At 39.5% G+C, this 14,095-nt stretch overlaps 5 protein-coding genes across 5 annotated transcripts; 4 read left to right on the forward strand and 1 right to left on the reverse strand.

The window, feature by feature from the left end:
• The first annotated feature begins 962 nt into the window (after positions 1-962).
• On the forward strand, positions 963-2,539 carry LOC130712863 (protein MAIN-LIKE 1-like). Its single transcript, XM_057562679.1, has 2 exons — positions 963-1,874; positions 1,967-2,539. Exons 1-2 carry the CDS (start codon positions 963-965, stop codon positions 2,537-2,539), a joined length of 1,485 nt encoding a protein of 494 aa, XP_057418662.1.
• A 472-nt stretch (positions 2,540-3,011) lies between these two features.
• On the forward strand, positions 3,012-3,880 carry LOC130728002 (dirigent protein 22-like). Its single transcript, XM_057579321.1, has one exon. It carries the CDS (start codon positions 3,071-3,073, stop codon positions 3,644-3,646), a length of 576 nt encoding a protein of 191 aa, XP_057435304.1. The 5' UTR covers positions 3,012-3,070; the 3' UTR covers positions 3,647-3,880.
• A 3,179-nt stretch (positions 3,881-7,059) lies between these two features.
• LOC130732257 (histone H3.3-like) lies at positions 7,060-7,479 on the reverse strand. Its single transcript, XM_057584346.1, has one exon. It carries the CDS (start codon positions 7,468-7,470, stop codon positions 7,060-7,062), a length of 411 nt encoding a protein of 136 aa, XP_057440329.1. The 5' UTR covers positions 7,471-7,479.
• Positions 7,480-8,407: 928 nt separating this feature from the next.
• Positions 8,408-8,824, forward strand: LOC130728003 (histone H3.3-like). Its single transcript, XM_057579322.1, has one exon. The coding sequence runs from the start codon at positions 8,414-8,416 to the stop codon at positions 8,822-8,824; it is 411 nt and encodes a 136-aa protein (XP_057435305.1). The 5' UTR covers positions 8,408-8,413.
• A 1,321-nt stretch (positions 8,825-10,145) lies between these two features.
• Positions 10,146-12,855, forward strand: LOC130728004 (pentatricopeptide repeat-containing protein At3g18020). Its single transcript, XM_057579323.1, is given in 2 exon segments — positions 10,146-12,205; positions 12,208-12,855. Coding segments are annotated over 2 exon segments (1,980 nt in total). The 5' UTR covers positions 10,146-10,287; the 3' UTR covers positions 12,270-12,855.
• Positions 12,856-14,095: the final 1,240 nt, after the last annotated feature.

The following is a 14,095-nucleotide window of genomic DNA, read 5'->3' on the forward strand; positions in this document are numbered from 1 at the left end:
TGATTTTAGTCTTATAGATATGTCAATCAAGTTAGCGTTTTACACTTAATGGTTAATGCAATGTGTTTTAACTTTTGACAGAGACTATTCGCGCCCCCTTTTTTGCTAAGTCAGTCATCTCCAAATTTATAAAAAGACTAAAATACCCTTCAGTAATTTAAATTTAAAAAAAAAAACTACCTTATCTCTACAAACCCTCCCCCCTCTTTCAACCGTATACCATCTTCCTCTCCCACCCAATTTCAAAAGTTTCAATCCTCACAAACCCACATTAACCCACAACCAAGTCAAGAAGAGGAAGAGAAAGGAGGACAACCAGTAAGAAGAAGAAGTTGAAGTAGAAGAGGAAGAAGGAGACCAAGTCAAGAAGGAGAAACCCACAAAATACAACAACAACCCATAACCCACAAGAAGAACAACAATGTAAGTTATTTCTTACAAGTTTTTGAGGCTTAGGTTGTATTTTGTGTCAAAATTCAGTCCCTCGATTTGATTCTGCCATGGGAGGATGTGTCGTGACTTTCCCGCACTCTAAACCGCGGACAGGTTTTATGCCTACCGCATGTTTAAGTGCGGTTCGCCTGTCAAATTTTTTATGCCTACCGCATGTTTAAGTGCGGTTAGCCTGTCAATTTTTTTTTTAATTCTCTCTGAATTTTCTCTGAATGTTTATAAATTATTTTTTATGTTAGCAAACTGTTGTTTATGTTAATAAACTGTTGTTTATGTTAATAAATTGTTGTGTATGAGTATAAATTTTTGTATTTTTAATTTTCAGGCCTCCTAGGAAAACTGCCCGTGTTGTTGGTCCTTCTACTGAACCTACTGCTCCACGGGATCGTAGCTCCACTCATGCTTCTAACCGCAAACTGTCAGAAGAGGCTAATAGAGGAAGGGGTAGAGGAAGGGGTAGGAATGCTGAACAAGAGCCTGCTGTACAGGATCAGCAGGATGATGAGATTATGGTTGATCAGCAGGATGGTGACACTGAGGCGGAGGAGACTAGTGGTGAGGAGGAGACTAGTGGTGAAGAGGAGGCTGAGGAGGATGTCGGTGCTGACCTTGAGGCGGAGTTTGAGGAGGAGTCTGGTGATGAGGACGATGAGAACAGGTTGTGGTATGAGGGAGGTCCGTTTGACCTTTGCTTGTTGACTAAGTATGGCGAACATATAGCTCGTGACATATGGAGGCCATACAAGCGGCCAAATTATGAGACTAGAGGCGTGCTCAAGACCTATAATCATGGGAGGATGTGTCATCCTGTAGTTCATCATGCTCGGTACATAAGGGGTGCGGTGCATGATGCAGGTTTGCGGTGGGTGATGAAATGCACAAGCCCGAGTGTTGACCAGAGCATTATTTCTGCTTTTGTTGAGCGATGGCATCCTGAGACGTCATCTTTCCACTTACCCTGGGGGGAAACGACGATCACACTTGAAGATGTCTCAGCATTACTCCACTTGCCTGTAGAGGGTGAGTTCTTCTCCTTTGGTAACCCGACTAGGGAAGATGCGGCTCCTGCGGTTGCTCAGTTACTTGATGTGGACATTGAGCTTGTGATGGAGGAGTTTGATGCTTGTAGGGGTCCATCTCTTCGCTTTAGCTTTCTCCAAGCTATTGTGGAGAAACACGTAGCGGCCAACAATGAAGTTCCTGCATGCCGAGCTTACATGCTGCGGTTGATTGGCATGACCCTTTTCTGTGACAAGAGCAACACATATATTGGTGCTGTGTATTTGTCTCTGTTTGAAGATGTTGAGAATGCATCAAGGTGGAACTGGGGAGCTGCCACTTTGGCTTACTTGTATGGTCAGCTCGGGGAGGCCAGCAGGAACGGTGCTAAGTCTGTTGCTGGTTATTTATCTCTTCTGCAGGTATTGTTATTTCTTTGTAATTATTGTTAAAACGTTTGTTGTCATTGTTTTTAAATAATTAGCATCATACTTTGGCATTTTCTCTTTTGCAGTCATGGGTGTTTGCCCACTTCCCCGGATCCTTGTTTGAGCGCAGGGACAACCCTGCCTACACGCCAGACAGGCCCGTTGCACTAAATTGGGAGGCGCTTCGAGGGACTACTGAGGTTGCGCAGAAGAGGATGAACCTGGATACGTTTCCGGCCAGTTCTGTGATTTGGAGACCTTATGTAGAGCATTATGCTCACTGGCCCTTCCCTCAGGTTGCCTTGTATAGGGGATTTATCAGGCATGCCGGGATGATATTCCCATACCTCCCAGATCGAGTCATCAGACAGTTTGGCCGGATCCAGTATGTGCCAGATCCCCTACCATCGTCAGTTACGTGCCGGGAGTGTGATCGTCGATTTGCGCACTGGAATGATCACATTTGCCATCTGTCGGAAGAAGCTGCTTTCCCTTTTCAGACCACTGGCGAATACACTCCTTGGTATATCAAGGTCTCACACCCTTACATGGTCCCAGATGAGTACAAAGGCGACCGCTTCGCATTTCTAGAGGTACTGACACTTGTTTTTGCTATGTGGCTTACATTACGATTATGTGTATGTCTATGTGTATATTGACCTTATATTTCAAAGGAGGAATGTTTTTGTCCTTTATTTACCCCTTCAAAGAGAACTAGAAATGAGGAATGTTTTTGTCCTTTATTTACCCCTTGAAAGAGAACTAGAAATGAGAGGACTGTTTCTTGAAAAAGTAAGTGCACACATCAATGTTTGTAGAAAGTAGAAAGTTGCCACCAATGAATTATCATGCCAACCCACTACCATTGATATTTCATTTGCTATCACAATAAATCACGGTAAGTGGGTTTAAATGTCCATTTACAATCAAGTGAGCTGACAAAATGGCTTAACACTTCATTTTTGAATTAAGTGGTTGAAAATTACTCAATTTGAATATCAACTCTTATCATGAAAAAAAAAAATCATTGGTCAGTTATGTATCTCTTAATGCAGTGACTGTGAAATCAGAAATAAGTTTCACTATTGGATGCGTTAGTTTGAAAAAAAATATGCTTATTTACACCTTAAATTTCTATCCTCACCTCATTCTAGTTGTGACTGAACAACATAGGAGCTTCCTCCATAACCATGTTCCCACAATTCCTCATCTTCTTCCTCCTCTGCACTCTCTCTGCATCTCTCAACACAGATCAAGAAAAAACTGATGAAGATTTCGGGCGTTCATTGGATCCCAAACTGTTGGGTTTGGAAAAGCAAGAGAAGCTGAGCCATTTCAGGTTCTTCTGGCATGACATAGTGAGTGGAACCAACCCTTCTTCTGTGGTAATTGTTCCCCCACCATTGAAGAACTCAAACACAGCCTTTGGTTTGGTGAACATGATTGAGAACCCTTTGACACTGGGACCCCAATTGAGCTCCAAATTGGTGGGGAAAGCACAAGGGTTCTATGCCTCCACATCACAGAGTGAGGTTGATCTGATCATGGCCATGAACTTTGCAATCACTGAAGGGAAGTACAATGGGAGCACCATCACTGTTTTGGGGAGGAATCCTGTTTTCAACAAGGTGAGGGAAATGCCTGTGATTGGTGGGAGTGGACTCTTTCGTTTTGCAAGGGGATATGCTGAGCTTAGAACTCATTGGTTCTCTCCCAAGACAAACAATGCTATTGTTGAGTACAATATCTATGTGTTGCATTATTAATTTATGGTACATACACCAGGCTTTTATTTACTTTGGTATTATGTTTCCTCATTTGAGGCCATAATATGCATTCACTCACACGTGAATGTGATCTTACATTTTGTATTTTACTCTTGGAGGGAGTGATGGAGTTGAGTTTGTCATCCTCAGCTCTCCTCCCTCTTAATTTATCTTTATATAAACATGGTGTATTTGTGGTTGATATGAGAAATAGAATAAAAAATAATTTATTAATCTCTCCAATGTTGAATGAAAGAGACAATAACACTTGTACCAAAAAAAATTTGAATTGGCTTCTGACGAACATAATACTGTTTCGATTGCACTGTAGTATTTACAAGGAAACAACTGAAAGGGAACCAAAATCATGACCCAACATTTTGTTCACTGTTTGCAAGAATTGCGCAAAAACGGCAACTACTGTCTGGAGCCGTTTACTATGGACCAGTTTTTTTTTGTCTATAGTTGCACCACCTCCCTTTTGACTTGCTATTGTAGGTTTTCCGGTTTTAAAAAATAAAATAAAAAATACATATTTATTAATCACAAAAATTAAAAATGATAAAATATAAAATTAGGTTAAATCCTTCTTCTCCAGAATTGCTGAAGCTTCACCATCCTCACCCACTTCTCCCCCTCCCTCGCCGCCGCCAGTGCCAACGATTTCTCCGGCCTTTAGATCCTCGACCACCCCCACCGCTCCCTCACCTCCTTCCTCGCAAACCCTAACCACACCTTCGTCGGCGCCAGCATCGGAGGCGATGTTGACTAGCTTCGCGACCACTACTCCCTCCGCGTGGCTCGTCGACCTCCGCGACCTCGCCGCTGATGTGATGCGCGACCGAGATGCGGTGGAAGACTGGGTGCTTCGAAGGAAGCAACTCTGTTCTGGTTCAATCGATGGAAACACAACCTTGCATGGCTTCGATCTACTTCACAGAACCTCCATCCTTGTTCAGATCTGAAGCCAAATCAGAGAAAAGGTAGAAGCTTGGTGATTGATTCACCCAGCCACACCCCAGAACCACCGGGAATCCACAGCTGAGGCTTGCAAGGGAAACTGAACCATCTCTGCAACTGGGTCTGTGTTGTGGTGAAGAATGTTGTGTTGCTGAGTGTGATTTCTGGGTTTTGAGGAGTGTGGTGGTGGATGTTGTGTGTGATTTCTGGGTTTTGAGGGTGTTGTTGTGTAGCTTCTGTTGATGTTGGATTTGGGTTTGCAGGGTGGGTTTGGAATTCACCCATCTTCATCATTGTCTTTCTTGTTTCAAACCCATCATCTATTGACGTAGGTGGGTTTTGGTAAAGATTAAAGATCAAATTAAATGCTATTTGTGGTCATCGAGTTCTTTCTCTTTTGCTGATTTTGATTTTGAAATATATGAAAAGTTCAAAACATGCTTCAGTTGCAACAAGCATGCTTCTGATCTCTGCTCAATCATGTTGTGAGAAAAAAGATTGTGGGAAGATTATATAGTAGATAGTTTTAATTTTTTATTTATCAAAAAGATGGGAAGAATCTGCAATAAAAACTCAGATCTAAATCACAACATTGAAGGGACAAAGGGAGATGTAGAGAAGGGAGAGGTAGAGAGAAGGTCTTCTTCCCCAGAAATCTCTCACTAATTTCTGTGTTGTGAAGTGGTTTTGGGTTGAAATGGAGAGATGGAGAGATGGAAAGAAGTCTGATGAAGATGAGTGAAGAGTTTAATTTAGGGATTAGCTTATTTTTAATAAACCAGGTTTAGTTAATTAATTAAAGATTATGAAAAATATGTTTTTTGATTTTTTTTTAAAAACCTACCATTGTCGGTCAAAAGGGGGTGGTACAATTTTACACCACAAAAAAGTGGTCCATAATAAATTTTTCCCTACACTCTACTTCTGTTGTATCATAATTATTTCCTTGATCCTCAAAATTGTCTTCATGATCTGGCCCTCCAACCAAAGCCCCAACTAGAACATTAGGATTTGGTTCCTGCATTCTGTACCAATTATCATAGCCTTTTTTTTTTCGGTCAATCAATTATCATAGCCTTGACTGCACCCAATGAACCCTTTATTCTCTCTCTCTCTCTCTCTCTCTCTCTCTCTCTCTCTCTCTATATATATATATGGCACAATGGATGCCCTTCTATAATGCACCCTTTTGGGGTACCTAGGCCCAAAGCCCACTAAGTAGCTCATTTGAAGTGGGTTTAAGCCCAAAATATTATCAACTGGTGACTTGGCAAACTGATAATTTCTTCATGGCTCACAATCCCATCATGGCAGCTGAGCTTTTGATTTTTGGTTAGAAGGAAGTCAGAGTATACTGTGAGAAGAAACGCAGCTGCTGAATCGTTTTCCTTGTTATTTTTGTTACTTCTTGCAGGGTTTTCTACAATTTTCCTGCAAATTCTTGTTAACTGGAAATACCTCCGAGAATAATGTATGCCTAGACTCCGTCGGAAAAGTTCATACTTCATAGCTAAATCTGCAGTAATAATTTATAGCTCTCAAAGGTGTTCCTGACTTCTATATCTATCTAATATTAAATTAGATAGATATAGAATATAGGATTCTTTTTTTATTATTGTATTTTGCTTCAATTTTTTTTTTTCAGATTGGACTAAATAGACGTTTGGATGCATCTTTTCATTGTTTGTAGGTTTGTAAATACCAAAAACACACAAAGATTACCACTACACATGCTTGTAGCTAGGTTTTGTAAACCATATTTTAAATTGTTGTGTATTTTCAGTCTTTTTTTTTTCATTTTGTTGTTTCTAATGCCAAATTATGTGTTAGTAACAAGTAATTGTCTTGCTGAAACCAAAAAAACAAGTAATTGTCTTGTTAATAAAAACAAGTAATTTTGATTACTCTCACCGTAATTTGAAATTTATTTTATGGTTACTTGACTACCTGACTCTCTCCACAGAAACAGCACTACTCCATGACTGAAACCTCCCTCCACACTCCACAACCGCCACAAAACCCTCAACCACCCACATTGTGATCTACTTCTTTCAACCTACTATCAAACACAACTCACCGCTTAAAGCCTACTCAATCCTTGAACTTTTTTCATTTTTCTTGTGTATACGTTCAATTGTTTGATTGTAGAACTAATCCCAAATGAACACAAATTCTAAAATTAAAATCACAGAAGCATATAAAAGAAACTAATACTCTAAATTAACTTGAACGCTACAAAATCCCTAAAATTAAACATGAGATGATGAGAATGATATATTACTTGACTAAATCAGATGCAATCCAATGAAACCCTAATTATTCAGAAGCTTCTAAGTTCTGATTACGATTACTAAAAGAGAAGTTATAGTTCAGAACTAGTTCTACACAAAATTCATAGGAAACTTGAACGCCACGAAATCCTAAAATTCTAATCCATTGTTTGGCCTAATTAACTAAGCACGTTCACCACGGATACGGCGGGCAAGTTGAACATCCTTGGGCATGATGGTGACCCTCTTGGCATGAATGGCACACAGGTTGGTATCCTCGAACAAACCCACCAGATACGCCTCAGCGGCTTCCTGAAGAGCAAGAACAGCATGGCTCTGGAACCTCAGATCAGTCTTGAAATCCTGCGCAATCTCACGAACAAGACGCTGGAATGGAAGCTTGCGGATGAGAAGATCAGTGCTCTTTTGGTATTTCCTGATCTCACGAAGAGCAACGGTTCCAGGGCGATAGCGATGAGGCTTCTTGACTCCGCCGGTTGTCGGAGTGGATTTCCGTGCTGCCTTGGTGGCGAGCGTCTTCCTCGGTGCCTTTCCGCCGGTGGACTTGCGAGCGGTTTGCTTTGTACGAGCCATGAGAGAGAGAACAAGAACAAGCGCGCGCGCACAAGAAGATTGAGAGAGGGGACGGTTTTTGAAACGGTTACGGTTGGGAATTGTGTGTGAGAAAGAGAACGGGATAGGGCTTTTATAGATGAGGGTTAAGGTCGGTTTAATTGGGATTTGGATTAATCCCAATTTAAGTCTTAATCCCTGTGCTTGTTTTTTATTGGTTTAGGCGTTTAGCTATTGCCTATTTGGGAGTTGCGGATTGCCAGCGTGGATTGGAAGTTTTGTTTTTTCCATTAATAAGTAATTGATATTTAATAATTTATTTACTTTTTTTTACAGTAACATTCATTATTATACTGTTATCAACAATATTGTAGTGCTAAAAAAAACAATATTGTAAGATATTTAACGTCAAAAAAATAATTTATTTAGAAAGTATTAATTTATTCAACTTTGCTTATAATTATCACATGACTATTTAATTATTTTAATCTTAATCATTCATTATTAGATTTACGGTCACGATTTATTCCTATGTTTTCACATAAAATGATCATTCTTAGAAGATACAACCCCAACATAATTTTTTTTATACAATTTATTAACAATGAGTTAATTTTAACTTTTAAAATTATAATAAGTTATAACTTTAAAATTTATTCAACTAGTTAAAATTAAATTCCTTTGTTATATTTTGTCATATTAAAGTATTTAAATAGGTGACACATTATTTCTAAATAGGCTTATATCTTTGAGCCATTATGTAAGTCCATGGTGTTTCATATGAGAAAGCCCCTCGTATATGAGAATGGTGAAAATGATTTTCACCCATTAGATTTAAATAAATGTATCAGGTAAAAACACTCACTTAACTCACTTATGTGCCTATTTTTCTAAGCCTACTTGGACGTTCTGAAACCCTAAAACCCTATCTTCTTGTGCGCGCGCTTTCTTGCTCTCTGATTCGATGGCTCGTACGAAGCAAACCGCTCGCAAATCCACCGGCGGAAAGGCACCGAGGAAGACGCTCACAACCAAGGCAGCACGGAAATCTGCTCCGACAACCGGCGGAGTGAAGAAGCCTCATCGCTATCGCCCTGGAACTGTTGCTCTGCGTGAGATCAGGAAATACCAGAAGAGCACAGAGCTTCTCATCCGCAAGCTTCCATTCCAGCGTCTTGTTCGTGAGATTGCACAGGATTTCAAGACCGATCTGCAATTCCAGAGCCATGCTGTTCTTGCTCTTCAGGAAGCTGCGGAGGCGTATCTGGTAGGTTTGTTCGAGGATACCAACCTGTGTGCCATTCATGCCAAGAGGGTCACCATTATGCCGAAGGATGTTCAACTCGCTCGCCGTATCCGTGGTGAACGTGCTTAGTTAATTAGGCCTATCAATGGATTATAATTTTAGTTTCTAGCTTTTTCGTTATTTTCAGAATACGGTTCATGTTTTTAGGGATGTCGTGGCGTTCAAGTTTCCTATGAATTTTGTGTAGTAGTACTAGTTCTGAACTATAGCTTCAATTCCCTTTTAGTAATTCGTAATCAGAACTCAGAAGCTTCTGAATAATTAGGGTTTTATTGGACAAGTAATATGACAAGTAATATGTTCTTCTTTTATTTATCTTACTCTTGCATAGAATGATTTTTAAATCTTTAAATTGAAATAAAGGGCTGAAATTAATGCATCTTATTAATGAAATCACAGGCTTCTTGCCACTCTTCCTTTCCACGAAATTTGCTTTCCACCACTGCCAATTACTTGCGAGCTAGACTCAAATTCTTCCCTCAGTCATTCTCCCACTGCAAAATCTTTTAACAGTTCTTCCACATCGAAGTCCACTGGCCTGTAACTAGAAGAGTGTATGGGTCGATTTTTGTATCTGCAAAAAAATATTGTTACATTACTTTGACTTTTATTGGATTATGGGATTTCTAATAGCAATACCAGATTAATTAGTTGTAATCGGGTTTAATTGAAGAACATGGCAGTAAACTATTGTATAACTATTCGATGAAAGAAAGCACCTGACTTCATTAATTTCAGCAATTTATTTCAATCTAATGGGATAAAAGTTATTCTTATTTTCTGATATAAAAAAGTTTTCTCAATTTCCTCTATATATATATATATGTGATTTTAATCTTAGAGTATGTATTTATTATGATTAGTTCTACAATCAAACTGTTGAAATACATAAAAAAAATTAATAGATTTTTTTATGAGTGCTTACTACTTTCTCGAGCTTTGTGCGGTTGTCTTGTTCGCTAGTCCATAGTTATTTTGGCTGGTGGGACAGGGTTGATCATACCTATAATTGATCGGGTGAGGAGACAATGAGATCAATCCGGGGGTTATCGGCTGGAACAATAATCCCCGAACTCTGGTTCACAAGAATTATGGAGCTTGAGGTAATTATTAGTGTTTGAACTCAAAGTTGGAAGTTGTGTTTGATCGGGTGAAGAGACGCGCCAATCAGCTCAGGGGATGATTGGCTGGACCGTCCCAAAACAACAATCTGAACAGATTTGGTGAAGGGACAATGTCTCGCATGGAGGTTCAATGAAGAATCTCCAAACTACGAACCTATTAATTACCCTATCTTTCCATGATTTCCCCACCATGATGAGAGGATGACAATTGTTTATTTAAGACGTTCTTCCTAATATCCTTTCTTTCTAAGACTAGTAACAATAATAATTAAGTGATGAGTGTGAATTCTATAAACCTTTGCATGTTATTTTGGCATTATTGAAGTATGTCCGTGAAATAAGAGTGTAAGTGCACCAAAGTTGTCTTTCTTGGGTAACCATGCACAGAACCTTAGCAAGCTGTAGGTCATGCAAGGACTCACCTTCCTCATTTCCCTCAAACCCAAACCTTTCATTCCATTCTCCCTTCGATTCTCAACCACCATCGCCACCCCTTCATCTCCATCACTTCAACACAGCATCGCCACCACACTCCACGCTCTCTGCGACTCCAACCGTTTCTCCGAAGCGCACCAATGCTTCTCCATTTCCCTCGCCTCCGGTTCCGTCCCCGACCACCGAACCTGCAACGTCCTCCTCGCTCGCTTGCTACGTTCCCGAACCCCACTTCAAACCTGGGCACTCGTCCGATCCTTGATCGTAGCCAAACCCGGTTTTGTTCCTTCTTTGGTCAATTACCATCGTTTGATGGACCAGTTTTGCGTGTTTCGTCGACCATGTGATGCTCACAGGATCTTTTTTGACATGAAGAATCGTGGGCATTGCCCCAATGTTGTTTCTTACACTACTTTGATTAATGGGTATTGCTCTGTTGGTGGGATTGGAGATGCACGTAAGGTGTTTGATGAAATGCTTGAGAGTGGTGTGGAACCGAATTCGTTGACTTACAGTGTTTTAATTCGTGGGGTTCTTCAGGAGAGGGATTTGGAAGGTGGGAGGGAGCTGATGTGCAAGTTATGGGAGAGGATGAGTGTGGAAGTTGAATCGGGAGTGAAGGTTGCGGCTTTTGCAAATTTGGTTGATTCTTTGTGTAGGGAAGGGTTTTTCAATGAAGTGTTTAGAATTGCAGAAGAGTTGCCATGTCAGGGTAGTTTGGCTGAGGAGGTTGTTTATGGCCAGATGATTGATTCACTCTGCAAAGTTGGAAGGTATCATGGGGCAGCTAGGATTGTTTATGAGATGAAGAAGAGAGGATTTGTTCCAAGTGATGTGTTGTATAATTATATCATACATGGGCTTACCAAGGATGGTGATTGTATGAGGGGTTATCAATTGTTAGAGGAAGGAGTTGAATTTGGATTCTTGCTGTGTGACCATACTTATAAGGTATTGGTGGAAGCTCTTTGCCATGTGTTTGATGTGGACAAGGCAAGGGAAGTTCTGAAACTCATGCTGCGTAAGGAAGGCGTTGATAAGACTAGGATTTACAACATCTACTTGAGAGCTCTTTGTCTTGTGAACAACACAACAGAGCTTTTGAATGTTCTTGTGTCTATGCTTGAGAGCCAATGTCGGGCTGATGTGATTACCCTCAATACGGTTATCAATGGGTTTTGCAAAACAGGAAGCGTTGACGAGGCTTTGAAAGTATTGCAGGACATGTTAATGGGCAAGTTTTGTGCACCTGATGTTGTTTCATTCACTACAGTAATATCTGGTCTATTGGATGCTACAAGAGTCGATGAAGCTTTTGATCTTTTTCATAGAGTGATGCCTGAAAATGGTTTAAGACCTTGTGTTGTGACTTATAATGCTCTTATCCGAGGCCTATACAAACTGAAGAGACCGAATGATGCATTCGGAGTTTATAGTAGTATGGTAAGTGATGGCATTGGTGCAGATAGTACCACTTATACAATTATAGTAGAAGGTCTATGTGATTGTGATCAAATAGAAGAAGCAAAGAGTTTTTGGCATGATGTTATATGGCCTTCAGGGATTCATGATAATTTTGTTTATGCAGCAATTCTGAAAGGGCTCTGCCGCTCTGGAAATTTTAATGAGGCTTGTCATTTCTTGTATGAATTGGTAGATTCTGGGGTCTCTCCAAATATATTTAGTTATAATATTCTTATCAACTGTGCATGCCATCTAGATCTCAAAAGTGAAGCTTACCAAATTGTTAGAGAGATGAAAAAGAATGGACTGAACCCTGATTGTGTGACATGGAGGATTCTTCACAAGATACAAGGAAAAGTGAGGAAGCAAACTCTTTCTGAATATCAAAGCTTGTCAATAAATTATGAAGGTCAGGACATGGACAATAAATAAGTCAGGATAGAAGCAAATGGAAGTTTGTACTTTCGAACAAAAACAAAATTGGGTTTTAGTTCAGAGGATCTACAGCATGGATAAGGCATTGACCTTTGAATAATATCAAAGAGGAGCATTGAACTAGGATGTCCAGGGCTAAACCTATGGATGTTACCTCATAACCACGATGCTGCAGACTTGCTGATGTACATATTATGGTAATATGTGACATCCAGAACATAGCTGAAACCGAGTGTGATTTGTACAATGATTACGAATCAACGCTGGAAACAGTTTCTTGTGTAAAAGTCACGGTAAGGCTGCATACAATAGACCATGTGGTCAGTCCCTTCCCGGAACCCTCGATGGTTGTCCTTTTTTGATTATGAATCAGCGGTGAAATCAGCAGTTTCATATAAACTAGTTTCCTTACAAAGGCACATAGACAAGCTTCACATTTGAAGCAAATGAAATCTTCTATGCTAAGTTCAGTTCACCAATCACTTACAATAATTAGCCAAGGAAGCCATTCTTGTATGAGCACTAATGTATTATAGACAGCCAATTTAAAGGCCTATTGAATTATTTTCATATTTTCTTAAGCTCTTGGTTGGTTGTATAAAGATTGTGCTCATCTACAAATAAAAGGTCACATTACAAAAATATCCCAAGTATCAGAGCTGACAAGAGATCTTTTGATTTTGCAGGGTTAAATAGCTCAACTACGCATATCTAATTGAACTGTTTGGTAAGATTTGCTGATAGTGCTATGCAATATGCATATTGGCCTTTTAGGTGTAGACATTTAGACAAATGTCTACTCCTGGAGATACTCAATAAGGAATAAGAGTGCATAAGTATTTATTTGATATATTCACTGGATCATTTCGTTGATTAATTAAAAATGATTGCGCCAATTTCCATTAATCACAAAAAAAACAAAGCAATCTGAACACCTAGGTTCTGTTCCTTCCATGTCACTCCCGTGAAACCTTGTCTAAGGACTCTGTTCATTTTAATTACTAACTTGGTCCTGCTTCTACAGTCATTTTATGTGTATTGGTTTGAGAAGAAACAAACTTCACATGTTTTCTTTTTAGAATGAGAGAATAAGTTAGATATAGTTACTAGAACTGATAAAATCATCCCTTTGAGCATTTAATGCAATTGCATATTCACACCACTCTGAATCCGAAACCAGTGGTTTTGTTAGATCAATTCCTTTCCAATTAATCCATGTGGGCCTTGATGTTTGAAAAGTTTTTCATTGTGAACATTTGCACTCCAACTTTTTTGCTCTGCTTCATGACTGTAAACATTTTGTACTCCAACCTTTGCCCTTGCAAAACTGCTCACAGTTTCATCAGTTTGGCTGAAAACTTCTAAACCAAATTTGGTTATCTGCATTTAACACAGCACTGCTTTTGCGCTTCCCGTTTTGCTTCTTACCAAGTTTAGGATCGTTTTGCTTCTTACCAAGTTTAGGATCTCTAAAGTTATAGATGTTTCTCAATTCTTACCGGTTAATGGTTCAGAACAGTAACTCCATATCTGTTTTGTGTATAATGTAGATGCACATATTTGTGACTGTGCAGAAACTGTACACCTTATATGTATCTATGTTTAGTGTTATAGTGTGGACAAAAAATGCTAGTATTGGAACTTGCAAGAGTCTCAAACAGGTTCTTTCTGAACTCTCATCTGGTTAGGGTACTGTTGTCTACAAAAAATGAAAACATTGCCAAAGTTTTAACCTTCACTGCTATCATATGCCTTTTCCTTTAGGTAACTGTTTCAATTATTTGTTCTTTTATCAGTTTCTTGCTTTATTTGCTACGAGGTACAAAAGAAAAGGAAAACAGGGGTCCCTCCTTTATCTTCTATTGATAACTAATAAATAAAG

Source organism: Lotus japonicus, chromosome 1, assembly GCF_012489685.1.
Source record: "Lotus japonicus ecotype B-129 chromosome 1, LjGifu_v1.2".
Classification (NCBI taxonomy): domain Eukaryota; kingdom Viridiplantae; phylum Streptophyta; class Magnoliopsida; order Fabales; family Fabaceae; genus Lotus; species Lotus japonicus.